The sequence below is a fragment of the Lepidochelys kempii genome, chromosome 11 (assembly GCF_965140285.1).
Source record: "Lepidochelys kempii isolate rLepKem1 chromosome 11, rLepKem1.hap1, whole genome shotgun sequence".
Lineage (NCBI taxonomy): Eukaryota > Metazoa > Chordata > Testudines > Cheloniidae > Lepidochelys > Lepidochelys kempii.
In genome coordinates this window covers 74,025,630-74,043,227 of record NC_136390.1, presented here as the reverse complement: position 1 = coordinate 74,043,227, position 17,598 = coordinate 74,025,630, and the positions used below count along the sequence as shown (strand labels likewise).

The 17,598-nt window shown below is 41.6% G+C and overlaps 1 protein-coding gene across 11 annotated transcripts in view; it reads right to left on the bottom strand.

Moving 5' to 3' along the window:
- The window catches only part of HDAC4 (histone deacetylase 4), a 468,350-nt gene that overhangs the window by 146,728 nt on the left and 304,024 nt on the right, over nucleotides 1-17,598 (bottom strand). For all 11 annotated transcript variants that reach the window (XM_073306829.2, XM_073306834.2, XM_073306828.2 and 8 more), the window contains one exon: nucleotides 4,573-4,694. In XM_073306829.2, coding sequence (XP_073162930.1) covers nucleotides 4,573-4,694 — 122 coding nt within the window. The remainder of the gene's footprint in view (nucleotides 1-4,572; nucleotides 4,695-17,598) is intronic.

The following is a 17,598-nucleotide window of genomic DNA, read 5'->3' as shown; positions in this document are numbered from 1 at the left end:
TAATTATTTTGCCTGCATAAGAAAAAAGTCATACAACTGAATTTGCGGAGGCAGACTAAAATTGCTATTCAAAGACTCACAGCCCTTAAGACATGCTCTATTTCTAATTCCATGAGAGAAATCCAGATTAAATCCTATGTAGATCTACATCCTCCTTGGTTAGGTCTAAGCAATTAACCTAGGCTTGTCTCCTCTTTCCTGCAAGGGCTGCAGTTAGTAAAGGTTCTTGATGTTCATGTACAGGCTACACCCAAAGAGAGGTTCCGTTATTTTGGTCAATTGTTCATATATTTGTCACACCTATGCCTAATATCCAGCTTCTCTACACCCTCTTTGTGTTTGATAACAGCCCCTCTGTGGGCCTCTAATTATGGCTTCTAGAAATAAATGAAAATTTACAGCTTTTCTCTTTATTCTGGGCATATCAGGGCACAAAGAACACAATGGAAGTGGTAAAGCTGAATAAGCACGGACAAAAATATCACAGTATTGACTCCATTCCATGAGTACTCTAAGACCAAGTGGATCACCAGCATTTTTACACATTTAGGCAGAAATCTGAGCAGTCCCATTTTTCCACCTCTTACTTCCATCTACGAAAGCAAGTCGAGTTCTTTCCTCTCATTTGGGGTCTGATTCTTTCACTTGTAGTTGGGTGTTAGGTTGTTTCTCCTCACTCCTCCTGTTGATTGCTAATACTTATCTCTGTAAATTTGTATGTTTGTCAGTGTTGCATCGTTTTTATAATCACAGAACTAGTAATGTTAAAACTGGTATTCCTTATCCTAACATTTATTTTCTTTGGCCTTTCCCTCTTTCTGCTTCTTCTGTGATAAAATTTGTTTGAAACTACGAAGTGAGAAACTTTTTTCCAGCTACACAAGATGAAAGCAGTTTATTTATGTCAGAGTAATATGCAAAAAATATAATGTAATTAGCTGACAAAAATATGGTTCTAAAGTTCTATGGTGTACAGAACAATAAGTGCCAAATAGAGTGACAGCTGTCATACTGATTTATTATACATGATTTGCATTAAAATTCCAGTGCTGTAGGGCTTCACAAAAACAACAATTTAAATGATTGAAAAAAGTGACTAAGAACACTGCAGGCAGAGACTATGTTAGATACAGTAAGGTGTTAGAAAATAATTGGACACTCCACCTATAAACTAGTTTTTTAGGCAACACTTTTGCAAGAAAAAACATCTGTATTTTAGTCCCAAACTTTTAGTTAACCTTCCATATGTCACGAAAATGGTGCATTGAAAACACAAAGGACCAACACCCATACATCTTCACAGACACAATCTTTAAATAGAGCCTAACTAAAGAGAAAACAGGACATACAGAGAGGATTTCCCAAAGCACTATAAATGTCAGAGGAACAGGATGAATTTGGAAACACAAAGAGCATCTAAGTCAAAGTCTTCCACAGTAGCAGAGCAGATACAGATTTATTGTACAATTGCCTCGAAGTGTGGTTCTGCTCTGAGAAATGACTGAAAAAACAGCATAAGATGTTTAATATTTATTCTCTCTCATTGATTTACATAATAAAGTTTTTCTTTTTAATTTCTGCCAGACTTGCAAACTCATCCCGGACTCCAAGTAAAGCTAAAATTTTCCTTCTCATATAGTATCTGTAATAAAAGCTCAATAGGCTATATGAAGCTCTCAGTTGTCTCATCTGTGTAACCCCTTTAACTTTCAGTGGGTTTGCATGAGTGTAACTGATTGGAACTTAGTAAAGAGTTCTACTGCTGAGTTCAAAGAATACAATCCAGTCACACTCTCTTCTCTCTGCTGGCTCATGCAGCACTAACAGGAGCAAGAATAAATAATGCAAAACAGTTCAGGTAAAATTAGGTCTTCTTTTCGGTCTGCTCTTGCCCTAACTGTGACAGAAAAATGAATCCAGAAGCCCTGTGCATAGGAGTGTGGTGTCCAGAAGGACCAAACTTAGATTTTTCAACCAAACATGAAAATTGTAGGGCCAGAGATCCAGAGAGTGAGCCAGAGATCCAGCTTGATTTACTGTACTTATGCTAACCGAATACCAATCACCTGTGCAACCATTTTATCCTAAGAGAACTGTAGCTCAACACTATTAAGACAGCATTCCGCATCTTGAAACTTCAGACTATTTTGGCTCCAAACGGGGAAGCTAACTGAAGCACAATTAACACATATACAGGGACAGGGAGAAGGGGTGGTTGGATGTGGCAGAGGTCCCGGGGTGGGCGGGGGGGGGGGGCAGTCAGGAAGGAGAGAGGGGGGGTTGGATGGGGTGGCGGGGGGGCAGTCAGGGGCAGGGGTTCCTCGGGCGGTCAGGAAGAAGGGGTGGTTGGATGGGGCACGGGTCCCTGGGGGGGGGCAATCAGGAATGAGTGGAGGGGTTGGATGGGGTGGCAGTGGGCAGTCAGTGGTGAGGGTTCCTTGGGCAGTCAGGGGACAGGAAGCAGGGGTGGATGGAGCAGGAGTCCGGGGGAGTGGGGGGGGGCACATGTCAGGGAACGGGGGTTGGATGGAGCAGGAGTCCGGGGGGAGGGCGCGTCAGGAGGCGAGAAGTGGGGGTGGGGGGATCCGGGGCAGGGTCTGGGCCACACCTGGCAGTTTGGAAAGGCAGTATCACCCCTAACCGGCCCTCCATACAATTTCCGAAACTCGATGGGGCCCTCAGGCCAAAAAGTTTACCCGCCCCTGCTGTAATGGCACTTTACTTAAAACTCGTCATGATCAGACCATATAAATAAAGGCATCTCAGTAAGGGCACTACAATTCACTAGTGGGGGGGCAGGGGGGGGAGGGCAGTTTAGGGTGACCAGATGTCCTGATTTTATAGGGACAGTCCCGATATTCACGGCTTTTTCTTATATAGGTGTCTATTGCTTCCCACGCCAACCCGATTTTTCACACTTGCTATCTGGTCATCCTAGGGCAGTCCGTTGCAGGTAAACAGCAATTGAAGTATGGCAGCTAATCAGATCACAGAGTTCAGTAATCAGAGTACAGAGATTTACATATTTGCAACATGGTTACGGTAAAACAATCATAACACGATTATGGAAATCACTGCACATTTTTGGCTGGTGGCTGTTAGCCAATCAGAGTGCAAGGATTTTCACGGTATACAGTTAGAGAAATAGCCATGAAGGCTGGCAGTTTTCAAAAGAAGCCGAAGTGAGTTCTGTAAGCAAATCCTTTGTCCAAATGCACCTCTGCTTTTAGAGTCAGAGTTTATTACAGCCAGAAGGGACCACCAGATCATCTAGTCTGACCACCACTGTATCATAGGCCATCACCACTGAACTGAGACCAAGGTTTTACAGCCCACAGGAAACTAGACTATTATGTGCAACAGGCAGAGAACACGAGGGATAGAGGTGCAACAGTGCTTGAGATGATTAAGTGAAACATACCCAGATAATTTTGGAAAGTGATTTGAGCCCACATGCTGCAGAGGAAGGCAAAACACCCTCAAGATCACTGCCAATCTGAGGTAGGGGAGAATTCCTTCCTGATGATACACCTGGTGATCAGTTAAGACCCTGAGCATGTGAACAAGAACCAGCCTGCCAAGCACCTCAGAGAGAGAATGCTTGGTCCCACCTCAGAGCCCTGGTCCTCCCTGTCTAATGTCCCATCTCCGGCTGTGGCCAACTCTGATGCTTCACTGGAAAAGGATATAATTGGGGGGCTGGGGGTGGGGGGGAGAAAAATCCCTTCCTGACCCTTGCAGGTGGCCTGCTGAAATCCTAAAGCATGAGCTTTCTCCCCTTTTCCTTTCCCCTCAAAAAAAATCAAAAAGAGCACTTTTAAATAGGGAAGTTTAAAATTAAATGGGTAATTTTAAAGTTCCCTATTTAAAAGGTACTTTAAAGACACAGTACTGTGTGCTCAGTCCTTCCCAGCATGGCTGTTAGTGAAATCAAGGGGAGCCCATCAGGGTTTATTTATTCAGAGAGTTTTAGGCTGTTGAGGTTAGAAGCGAAGGTTCCATGTGATGTGGAGTTGATGAGAGTAGCCAATCAAAACAGATATTTGCATAATATATAGCTGAGAAATAACTGGCCCCTCAATCAAAGCACAGGGAATAGCAAAACTCAGAAACAACCATACACAGGTATGAGCCAGTAACTTTACTGTAAATCCTCATGCTTTGACTGGCAGAGATGATTATTTTTTGCATAATATACTACACGCAACAAAAAAGCCCTTAAAATAGTATTAAGAAATATGCTTTTTTCTTGTTTAATGAAACACTTATTGACCAAAGACAAATCTATTTTAATTTTGCACTTGTGAGGATGACAAACTCACAAATGTCATTAAATTAGGCTTCCATGTGAAGTTTTTATAATTCTTAATAAATTTCTGCCTGGCCAAACTAAACACTAAACACTTTTCATTCATTCTACACTGCTACAGGGGTAGAGGTGTTTATAAAAAAGGATTACATGTTAAAAACATCACCCATGATTTTAGTTAACATTTACTCCTTTTACAAAAGGACAGACTGCCACAGTAAAGATATTTAGGGTGCAAGACAGAAAATTCATATTGGATTTACCTGTTTTTCGGAGTGGAAAGTCATCTTTGGAATCGTACATCCCCAGTACAGGGTGATTGTAGGTGCCTGATACTCCACTTTGTGGGGGGGAACTCTGGTCAAGAGAACTGTGCTGCGTTTTCCTATATAGGAAGGAGTAGAAAGAGAAAGTGGAAACTTTACAAAAGTTAAGTGTAAGGGGAGATAGTATAGATTAATCTTCTCTGTTTATATTAAAGGATCCTGTACTGACATTCAAAGCAGTGAGAGTTAACCCTGGACAATGTGGTCAGACAAAAAGAAGGTTACTCAACTTGTGAAGTAACTAGAGTTCTTTGAGGTGTGACCCCCTGCAGGTGCTCAACTTCAGGTGTGCACCTCTGCGGAAAGATTTTTGGTAGCAGTTCCCATTTGGCTTGCAAATGTGCCCTACACATCCTCATGCCCTGCAATGAGGCTATATAGGACTGCATGGGTAAACCACCCTGAGTTTCTTCCCACACAAAAACTCCAAAGCAGAGGGGAAGGAGGGCAGATAGTGGATCACCTATAGGGGAACACACCTGGAAGAACTCCAGTTACTGCAAAAGGTGAGTAACCTCTCCTTCTTTGAGTAGTGTCCCTGTAGGTGCTCCATTTCAGGTGACTTCTGAGTAGTAACCGCTTTAAGAAGGTGGGAGGTTCAGAACCGAGTCCAGCACTAAGGAGAGGACTATGTTACCAAACTGCAGCATCCAATTTAGCAAAGTGAATCAAAGCATAATGGCTGGAAAAAGCATGCACCATGGTCTATGCTGCAGATTTCACCAACTGGAACATTCTTGAGTAGGGCTACGGATCTTGACTGTAATCTAGTAGAACGTGCAGTCACTCATAGGGGAGGTTGAGCATCAGCCAAGCCATACCAGGTAATAATACATCCAGAGATCTTCTTAGACAGTCTCTGCATGGAGACAGTGAATCCCCTAGACCTATCTGCAATAGAAACAGTCTAGGGAACTTCCTGAAAGCTCTGGTTCTCTCCAAGTAAAAAGCTAATGCCCTTTTAACAACCAGTATATGGAAGATGGCTTCCTGTGTAGTCTGATGTGGCTTAGGAAAGAAAACTGGAAGGTGAACAGACACTAAGTGAACCTTGATGGAACTCATATAGACCTGATGTCTTCAATTTCAACAGGTAATCCAAGATTGTGGAAAGACAACTGAATAGGTGAAAGTGGACGGCGGTTACACCAAACATGATACCTTCTCCATTTCTGAAGGAAAGTGTGTCTTGTAGATTCCTTGCTGCTATTTAACAGCACATTTTACTTCTGATGAAAGGATGCGTCTAGTCCCAAGAACCATTGAGGAATCATGCTTGGAGTTACAGAATGTTCAGACTGGGGAGAAGTTTTCTCCCTGTATTCTGATACAACAGTAAAGAATTGATCAGGAGTCTCTACAGAGGGCGAGAGGAGAGTCTGATGAGGTAAGGAAACAAAACTCGTCTTGGCCAGGCTGGTGCAATCAAAGTGACCCCGGCTTGGTCTGACTTGATCTTGCTGAAAATCTTTCAAAGCAATGGAGTTGGTGGATATACATACCAAAAAATAAATAAATAAAAAGATTCCTTGTCCATATAATGAGAAAGGTGTCTCCTAGAGGTTCTGGATTGAGTTCTCCTTTGGAACAGAATATTCTGCACTTTGTGTTGGCTACAGTGGTGAAAAAGTCAACTTCTGGAAACCCCCCCAGCTAGAAATATTTTCTTAAAGACTCAAGAGTTCAATTCTCATTTGTAATTTGGGGAAACAGTCTGCTGCGGTAGTATGCCATAGTGTTTTGTCTACATGGGACATAAAAAACCGAAATGGCAATCGGACTAGCTATGCACCAATTCCAAAGCTTTATCACTTTGCACATATGCAAATACGCTCCACCCTGACTACTGATATATACACAAGCTATGTTGTGTGTCCTGATCTTGAATGACTTGTTTTTGATTAGGGGAAGAAAGTGGAGGCAAGCATTTCTGACCGCCCTTAACTCCAGCAGATTGACAGGCAAGTCTTGCTTTTGCTTTGACCATTTGCCTTGGGCAGCGTGTGGACCCATATGTGCTCACCCTCCCGAGAGGGAAGTATCTGATATTATCATGACAATAGGGGGATTCTGGATTTTGGGATTCCTACACAAACCTTGAAAGGATCCTTCCACCAGGTAAGTGACTGCAGGACCCGACTGGGTAAAGACACCTGTTTGTTCAGACTGTTTGTGCTCGGCACAAACTGTCCTGAGCCACCCTTGGAGACATCAAAAATGTAATCTGGTGTTCTGTGTTACCAAAAAGGCAAGCTGCTACATGGCCCAGAAGCAGCAGACATGTCCTTGCTGGAACTTGAGAGCTGAGCTGCATTCTTAGGATAAGGTTCTTTAGAGTGAGGAAGCTGTCAGGAGGGAGATAAACCTTGCCTGTCACTGAATCCAGAAATACTCCTATAAAAAGTATTCACTGTGCAGGAGTCCAGGCCGATTTCTCAAGATTTATTTGTAAGCCTTAACCGCAGAATAATCAAGTTGTTTGAGCTGTCAACAGCAACTCCTGGTAAGCTGGCCTCTAATGAGACAGTCGTCAAGGAAGGGAAAGACAGTTATTCCTATGTAACAAAGGTGGGAGGCTACAATCACCATGATTTTTGAGAAAATCCCTGGGGCAGAAGAAAGGCCAAAGGGTAGGACCTGGTACTGGTAGCGATTGTCATCAAATGTGAAACAAAACATCGTTTGTGAGAGGATGAATTTTTTATGAATTGTTATATGGAAGTAGGAATCCTTGAGGACGAGAGTCACAAACCAGTCCATGGACTCCATGCAGGGAATTATAGCTGCTAGGGATACCATCCTGAATTTCAGATGTTTGACATGTTTGTTCAATTGTCTGAGATCCAGTTTCTTGAGTATTAGAAAATATCTTGAATAGAACCCTTTTCCTGTGTTGAAGTGGAACCGGTTCTGTGGCTTCTAAACTTGGGAGTAATGTGATCTCCTGTCTCAGCAATTGATCGTGACAGGTGTCCCTGAAGAGAGATGGGGAAATGGGATGGGATGGCAGGATGGAGACAAACAATCATGTAATCAGATTTAATGGCCTTCCGTACTTACCTGTCTAATGTTATAGTCTCCCAGGCATGTTAGTATAGAGAGAGGCAGTGTTCAAACTGAGGAAGAGGGTTGGAATGATACAGCTAAGAAACCCTCACTATCGGGTGGTTTAGACTCTGCACAAAATGATCAGAACATGTGTTTGGAAGATGCTGATAGCTGGGATGAAGCAGCTGAGGTAGTCATTGGCTTTTTTTTTTAGAAAAATCTTAGCCGGTGGGGTTCAGATGGTCTACGGAAGGTGGAAAAACTGAGCAGGACAAGATCTTTGCGCCGACTGAGACCGGCTAAATTTCTTTTATTTGCAGGTGTGTATATCCCCAAAGATCTAAGTGTACTACGAGTCCTTAAGGGTATGATGTGAGTCTGAAAAGACCTTGTGGCCATTAAATGTCCTCAGCAGCCGATTGTACTTCCCATAGGAAATTAGACAACTTAAGCCAGAAAGCTTGTTTCATCACTGTTGTGGTGGAAATAGACCAGACTGCAGTGTTGTCTGCAACAAGTGAAACCTAAAAGACATCTTCACCAAGAGCAGACCCACCTTTCTTTTGGAGCTAAACTGACCTCAGTGTTCCTACGGTAAATGGTCAATAAAAGCATTAAACTTCTCATAGTTCAGGTAGTCATATTTCAACCTCAGGGCCTGGTGATTTGCTATCCTGAACTGTAACATTGTCAAAGAGAAAAGGAGTACTTGTGGCACCTTAGAGACTAACCAATTTATGTGAGCATAAGCTTTCGTGAGCTACAGCCCACTTCATCGGATGCAAAGAGTAGCTTTTATGACCAAGAAGGTCCAGACACTTCTAGTCCTTGTTATATGGAGTAGATATTTGAGCATGCTGTCTCATTAACTGTATCTACAACCAGAGAATTTGGTGCCTGGGGTGAAAAAAAACCTTTGATTTCATCACCAGGATGTAGTATGTTTTATCGGCATATTTGCCTGTAGGGGTGACATTGCTGGAGTTTGGAGTTTACCAAGATGGTCTTGGCTGGCTCTAAAAGAACTTAATCAGCAGTGCCACTCGTGCTGAAGTAGAAATATGCAATATGCCCAAGAGCTTGTGATGTGAATCCTGGACCTCTTCCAGGAGAATCTGAAGAATGTCTACCATCCACTTCAACAGTCCTGGAACTGCCAAAAATCATCAGCTAATGATGGCGGTGGTGGTATTACTGCCTCAACGGGTGATGAAGAAGAGATATTTGTAAGGAAGTGACCTTTTCTGCCCTCACCTCTTGCAGCTCACAGGTCTCCTCTGCTGATTCAGAGTGGAGGGGAGAGGTAGACAGTGCTGGAGAAAGAGCTCTTTTATGTTTCTTATTAAACTGAATCGAGGCCCCTCAAAACTGCTGGTGGTACATTGCCTATGGGTCCAAATAAGGCGAATGAGGAGGACTAGAAGGCATGGGGGTAGGTAGCTATCAGTCGTTGTCTCAAGTATCAACTGGCAGAGGTCATGTATCCTGCCTTCCTTGCATCTGCAGAGGAGAATAACATCTCCTTGAGTAAACTGGAGCACTTTGAGCCAAAAGCTCTGAGTCTGAAAGCTCTTCCACATATTGTGCAGGAGGCGACAACCCTACTTCCTGAATAGTAGAAGCTGGGCAAGCCGTGGGTCTCACTACATGTGTGGTCAGTGACCCAGCAGATCTCAATACTGAGAGATGTCCAGATGTTGCAAGGAGGGGCCACTCGGGCTCATTTGGTAACATGAGATCTTTTAAGGTACCGTGTGGTACCAGGAGCACAGCAGATTTTGGTATGGGCACAAAGGTTGTTCTCGATATTGTTGTCTGAGACACTGATTATGGCACAGAGGGTACCGCAGATTCCTATGAGATCAGACTCTTATCATCATGGGCTTTGATGATATCAGTCTTTGGAACCATGCCCTTTACCATGGAAATATGGGACTTCACTGAAGTCTTGAAGTGCTTCACTGAATCCAAAGTGCTCAGAGCCTCATTAGCAATCCTTCTGGGGCCTGAGGTCTCTGGTGACCAAATCCTCTGAAGAGGAAGTCTTCATTGTGCTCCTCTAATCTCCTTCCTTAGTCTTTGAGTGGGAAGCCCTCAGTACTGCAGTAGTGGTTATAGATACCTCGCTCATGGAGAAGGTTGGGAGGCTGGGGTCTCCACACTGTCTTCATTTTGGAAGCTCTTGATGACAGTGATCATGATATAGACAGAGCACTTACAGAGGTACAGAGTCCCTGTAACAGGAAGATTCTCTGCACCTAGGTCCAAAGCTGGTTTTAAGACATGCTCATCATTAATAGTCTATACTTAATTTCCCTGTTTTTATAGGATCTTCCCTTAAAAGAAGTGGAAATCTTGCACTTGTTGGGGATATGCGAGTCTTCCAAGCAATGAATATACTGAGAATACCCATCGCTGATGGGCAAGGCTTCTCTACACAAGAGGCATCCTTTAAAGCCAGCATCCCAGATAAAAGGGAAAAAAAAACGGACTCCCCTCAATAGGGGAAAAAAAAAACAACAAAAAATATATTTTGGGGGAAAAACAAAATGAGAACAGTTCCAACAACTATAAAGTATTAAATACCCTACAGACTACTGAAGAATTAACACTATACACTATTCTAACTCTAGAGAGAAAACTAGCACACACTAAACTGGCCGATGGCAGTTGAGAAGGAACTGAGGGTGGTTCACACTCACAGCCCTATATAGCAGAGGTGGGCAAACTATGGCCCATGGGACCCTCCTGCCCCTCCTGGTTGGGCCACGCCTGGCTGTTTGGGGTGGCATAGCCTCCCCTAACTGACCCTCCATACAATTTCAGAAACCCGATGTGGCCCTCAGGCCAAACAGTTTGCCCGACCCTGCTATATAGCCTCAGTACGGGACACAAAGATGTGTAGGGCGCATCCGTGGGCCAAACGGGCACTGCTATCAAAAATATCTGATCAAAGGCACAGGGTGCACGCACATCTGAAGTGAAGCACCCACTTGGATACTAGTCGAAGAAGAATCTCGGTCCTTTTTCTTATTTATATTCTAATGTCTTTTTGCTTTGTTCCAGTTTCCTTTTTCCTACACACCCACCTGAAACTACACTGAAGAGAAAATTTAAGAACTCAGGCACTGATATTGCAAGGCAACTAAGGACATGCAAAACTTTAAGCATGGGAATAGTCCCAGAAAATAAAGCCTAAGTTCAGCAAGATTTTTAACCAGGTGTGCAACTTTTAGCATATGCTTAAGTACTATGCTGAATTGGGGGTCTACTTAGTGGGACTACTCAGATTCTTTAAGTTAAGAACATGCTTAAGCACTCTGCTCAAAGCCTGAGTTAGTTTTCGTTTCTCCCACCGACGGTTCTTTGCTGAACTGGAACACAAACTGGAGCATAAATATGATGGTAAAATTAGAAGAAAAACATTAGCTACAATCTGTAGACTTTACTAACAGCAGCAGTGCTGGATAGGTGGTGTCCTGGAGATTGCTTTAAGCACATACGTAGGCCCCAATTGAGAAAAGTACGTAAGTCTTTTGCAAGGTTAGAGCCAAATTGCTCAATACCTTTCAGAATCAATCCCGAAAACTGATAATTTACAGTTTTGGTTTTTTGTTGTTTTATTTTGTTGGTTTTGTTTTAGAAGGCTACTGGATGTAAATTATGCCAAATTTGCTAAAGATATTCAAGTCATTATTTTTCCAAGCCTTCTGCAAGTACGTTGGATGAATTTGTTCTGGTTAATGAAGTGTATCACTTTTGCCAATTTATTTGAAGTTTATAGGCTGATTTTGAAGCCTGACCAAGATACAGTTTTGGAAATCTCCAGATTTTCCATATTAATAGTCTGCTAATCCTTTTAGCAATGTATAGGTTAAGCAATGCAGCTGTCAAACAATTTTCACAGAAATATTTTTCACAAACAAGAAGTCCGGATGCCCCAAAGCAAAGTTTACTACCAAGAAGCGTCAATCCACCAAGGCACACTATGTAGAAAGCCACTCTTTGGTCTTGTCCATACAAGAAACTGTTTATCTTATTGTTGCTTAAAGTACACAGTGATATCAGGTTAAACTGTTTTCACCACTTTGTTAGAGAATGTACACTAACTTCAAAAATGAGTTTAGAGGTGATTTCTCAATCACAGAAAAAAGGAAGACCTGAATACTCCAAACATTTATACATCGTAACTGTTTGTAGGACTGGGATCTAAGATGTGACACCCCTATGCCACCTCTATGGCACTATGGGATATATGCATCCATACCCTTAAAAGAATTTCACAAGTCTGGTAACTGATCACACCTTGAAACATCTAAAATTGCACAGTGAAGTAAATTCAGGAGCATTTCTGATCATGCATGTCTCCAAATACAAACACATATAATTTGAACTGCTGTGATCCTTCTCACAGGTTTGCACAGTAACTCTATGTATGATACTCCAACTATACACACATGGCATTTATGTCTGAATGTACATTCAGTTGATGTATCTGTGATGGAATCTCATGCATACATAGAATGTATGCACCCGTGTATATTTGATTAATCTCAGTCAATGCAATCATAAGTACATCTACCCAGAGACTCACTTAGTAAGTTTGGGTTCCAGATGCATTCATAGTAAACTTCCATGTCTTCTTCCTTTTTTTGGGAAGCAGCCACTCTCACAACTCAATTCCAACAAGATAGGTAATTGAGAACTCCCTCAGAAAACTTAACAGTTCTGCCACTAACCCTACAGTGCCCTGTCCATATTACAATGAAACCAGCTGAATCAACATTATAGCATGTTTAGACCGCTACAGAATTATGACTGTCAAATTAGTTTTAAAAGTTATACAGTGGACAACAATATCATGACAAATTTTGAAAGTAGTTGTGTTATGCCTCATTACCACAAACTGACAATTATAGTATGGAAAGGACATTTAAATAGTTAAGAATGAATGTGAAATATGAATCTAAAACAGTTTACAAAATGGCATGAAAGCATTTGTTGCATGTAAATACAGTCTAAATATGTATTCCATAACAAACCCTTGACTAAATAATATTATTGAGTTACATCTTTGAAGAACTGACAGCTTCTGTCCTTCATTTAATAGATCCTTTAGTGTACAGCTGTACTCTGAAAAGCCACTGTGTAAAATTGGCCCCTTCTCAATCAGCAGATGTTCTGCCTGTGTGTATTCAGAATCACATCTACTTACTTCAGTGATCAAAATAAATAGTGACAGCTTTTTATTCCCATTAGCCCTGCAGAGCCAACAAAGCTGACAGAGAACTGGAGTCAATTTCTTCTTGTGCATCAACAAAATTCTAACACATCTGAAATCCCTTTGAAGGCAACAGCATTCCACAGGGTTCACTCATGACAATCTGAAAACAAGTGGTGGTATGCGTGCAACTAGGAGCAGAATTCAACCTTTATTACACATTGCAAGAGGAGCCAGTTTGTTTTTCATATCCTAGATGGAGTTTGAAACTAGAGCAAAGGAAATAATTTCCCTTGTAAACTGCACACAGTTGATATTGAAGTTACTGACAAACAAACATGAAATCCCATAATGCCATTTGTACAGATTTGCTTTTCAGAGCAATGTCTTCTGCATTAAAATTCTGGATCTCAATAAACCTTAACAAAGAGAATGAAGTAAGTGACTGTCTAGAGGTATGTCAATTTTGTGTCTGTTCTGGAATCTGGCTTGACTGTTCACAGCACAGATGTCATGCTTCTTTTCTGCTGCATTCATTTTGTGTATTACATATAGTTACTGCTGATTACTTCATGTCAAGAGTATGCCTATACCTAAGTATCTAAATCAGTGACTTGGTAGCCTATGTGATTGTATACATACATGTGCCAGTAATTTGTTAATTTAAAAGGTCCTCCTCTTCCCTTCTGAAAGAATGGAAACTGAAAAGTTAGCCTTCTGACTGAGGCCTCAACAAGCAAAGGGCTCTCTTTTTAAAAAAAGTCCTGCAAGTAAGAATGAACATTTATTTGCTAGGGTTGTCAATTAATCGCAGTGAACTCAAGCGATTAACTCAAAACAAATTAACTCTATTGAAAATTAATTGCGATTACGCACAATTTTAATCACGATGTTAAATGATAATAGAATACCAATTTAAATCTATCATAAATATTTTGATTTTTTTTTTTTTACATTTTCAAATATATTGATTTCAATTACAACACAGAATACTTCCATGCTGATGATGCTCATTAAAAAAAATAATGCATTAATTAAATTTGTGACTGACCTCCTGCGGGGAGACTTGTATGTGTCTTGCTCTGTGATTGTACACCCATTCTGCCATATATTTCGTGTTATGGCAGTCTCGGATGATGACCCAGCAGGTGTTATTCGATTTAAGAACACTTTCATTGCAGATATGACAAAACACAAAGAAGGTACCAGTATAAGATTTCTAGGGTAGTTACAGCACTCGACCCAAGGTTTAAGAATCCAAACTGCCTTCCAAAATCTGAGAGGGACAAGGTGTGTAAGATGCTGTCAAGTCTTAAAAGAGCAACATTCTGATTTGGAAACTACAGAACCTGAACCACAAAAAAAAAGAAAATCCATCTTCTGTTGGTGGCATCTGACTCAGATGATGAAAATGAACAAGCATCCATCTGCACTGCTTTGGATCGTTATCTGCTCAAACCCATCACCAGCATGGATGCCTCTCCTCTGGAATGGTGGTCAAAGCATGAAGAGGCATACGAATGCTAGCATATCTGGCAAGTAAATACCTTGCAACGCCAGCTACAAGAGTGCCATGTGAACGGCTGTTCTCGCTTTCAGGTGACACTGTAAATAAGAAGTGGGCAGTACTATCTCCCGTAAATGTAAACAAACGTGTTTGTCTTGGCGATTAGCTGAACAAGAAAAATGACTGAGTAGACTTGTAGGCTCTAAAGTTTTATATTGTTTTGTTTTTGAGTGCAGTTATGTAACCAAAAAATCCCCATTTGTAAGTTTCACTTTCACAATAAAGAGATTGCACTACAGTACTTGTATGAGGTGAACTGAAAAATACTATTTTTTTTGGTTTATCTTTTTTACATTGCAAATATTTGTAATCAAAAATAATATAAAATGAGCACTGTACACCTTGTATTCTGTGTTGTAACTGAAATCAATATATTTGAAAATGTAGAAACATCCAAAAATATTTAAATAAACGGTATTCTATTATTAACAGTGCAATTAAAACTCTGTGATTAATCACATTTTTTTTAATATCATGATTAATCATAATTAATTTTTTAACTGATTGATAGCCCTATTATTTACCTTTAAGAGGAGGGACTACTGGGGATAATCAATGCTGCTACTGGCTTCTAGCGTGTCCTTGAAAGATAGTGAGTAATGCTGCTCTCCCCTATCCCACTTATAACAAACAGCTCCCAACTTCCACTATGAATCTTAACTATACATTTAATGTTGGTTTCTTTACTAAAACCTAGAAGAACCAACTTAGCAACATTTATCACACAAACACTGGCTATTTGTTAAGCACTAGTGCTAATCAAGCTTCTTCATTGGAAACATTTTTTCCAAAGACAAAAAAAAAGTTTTTCAACTGAAAAAAGATTGCAGAAAATATTTAACTTTTCCTGACTAGCTGTATTAAATGATCATCCCCCTAGGTAGTCCCAGTCATCCTTCACTAACTGATAAACAACCACTGTACCACATATTAGTTAAATCTTGTAATGGATTTATAACAGAATTTATAAACTGATTCTGATTAACAAGACTGACCTTGTGCTCATCTCTAGTATTCAATATCATATCAAAGAGCTATAAAGGTATGTTTTTTGCAGCTTACAGATGGAGTAAGTTAAAGGAGTGCACTTTAGCCATTTTGTAAATTACTAAGTATTTTCCTGTCACATGAACGTAATTGGGTATTAGACTTGAGAGGAGTTCTGGAATCCCAGGATCTGGAAGGCTGGTTCAAAATTACTGGTTAATTAAAAGTGTATGTGTGTGTGTGGGGGGGGCATTATTATTTTTGGTTTACTTGCTCTTGTGAATGTATTGAATCATACACTGTATATTTACAGTCTGACATTTTATAACGCAGTCTTTAATTGTCCTAAATTAAATGGATTCTGATCCCAATGGGAGGGGCTTCTGCCTTGTCTTGCCCAGATGCCCTAGCTGTTGAGATCTCTCAGGCTGATGTCGTCTTGTCCCCCATTTCCTTTTCATGATCCCCACGACGGGCAGGATACCTGGCAGTGGCCTGAAAAGTCTGGTGTGGGTGTCCCAGTGTCAACCTCTGACTGTTGGTAACTCTGTGGAGGATACAAATGGGGATGGCCACAAAATTTGGGATCTCAGTCCTATAAGGTTTTCTGGGGCCTCCACCCTTTCCTTCCCCCCTTTAGTCCCCTACGTCAGCAGGGTAAAGTACGATCTCTCCACTTGCTGCAGAGAGGATTCACCAAGGGAAGGTCATGCCTGACTAATCTAATTGCCTTTTACGATGAAATTACTGGTTCTGTGGATGAAGGGAAAGCAGCAGATGTATTGTTTCTTGACTTTAGCAAAGCTTTTGACACGGTCTCCCACAGTATTCTTGTCAGCAAGTTAAGGAAGTATGGGCTGGATGAATGCACTATAAGGTGGGTAGAAAGCTGGCTAGATTGTCGGGCTCAACGGGTAGTGATCAATGGCTCCATGTCTAGTTGGCAGCCGGTATCAAGTGGAGTGCCCCAAGGGTCGGTCCTGGGGCCGGTTTTGTTCAATATCTTCATAAATGATCTGGAGGATGGTGTGGATTGCACTCTCAGCAAATTTGCGGATGATACTAAACTGGGAGGAGTGGTAGATACGCTGGAGGGGAGGGATAGGATACAGAAGGACCTAGACAAATTGGAGGATTGGGCCAAAAGAAATCTGATGAGGTTCAATAAGGATAAGTGCAGGGTCCTGCACTTAGGACGGAAGAACCCAATGCACAGCTACAGACTAGGGACCGAATGGCTCGGCAGCAGTTCTGTGGAAAAGGACCTAGGGGTGACAGTGGATGAGAAGCTGGATATGAGTCAGCAGTGTGCCCTTGTTGCCAAGAAGGCCAATGGCATTTTGGGATGTATAAGTAGGGGCATAGCGAGCAGATCGAGGGACGTGATCGTTCCCCTCTATTCGACATTGGTGAGGCCTCATCTGGAGTACTGTGTCCAGTTTTGGGCCCCACACTTCAAGAAGGATGTGGATAAATTGGAGAGAGTCCAGCGAAGGGCAACAAAAATGATTAGGGGTCTGGAACACATGACTTATAAGGAGAGGCTGAGGGAGCTGGGATTGTTTAGACTGCAGAAGAGAAGAATGAGGGGGGATTTGATAGCTGCTTTCAACTATCTGAAAGGGGGTTCCAAAGAGGATAGCTCTAGACTGTTCTCAATGGTAGCAGATGACAGAACGAGGAGTAATGGTCTCAAATTGCAGTGGGGGAGGTTTAGATTGGATATTAGGAAAAACTTTTTCACTAAGAGGGTGGTGAAACACTGGAATACGTTACCTAGGGAGGTGGTAGAATCTCCTTCCTTAGAGGTTTTTAAGGTCAGGCTTGACAAAGCCCTGGCTGGGATGATTTAACTGGGAATTGGTCCTGCTTCGAGCAGGGGGTTGGACTAGATGACCTTCTGGGGTCCCTTCCAACCCTGATATTCTATGATTCTATGAACTCTGAGTTGGGAAGGCCCTTACATAGGTAATGGGATGAAATCACCAAAATGTGTGCGCGCACTGTCTATCTGCTGGCAACAGCTGGACTAGCAAAGAGGATCAAAAAGAGGATTTGCAATTTCAGAAATTTAAAACATCACAATGTATTTAACCAGACTATCTGTGTTCTGTACTTCAGAATGATTTGAAGAATTCAC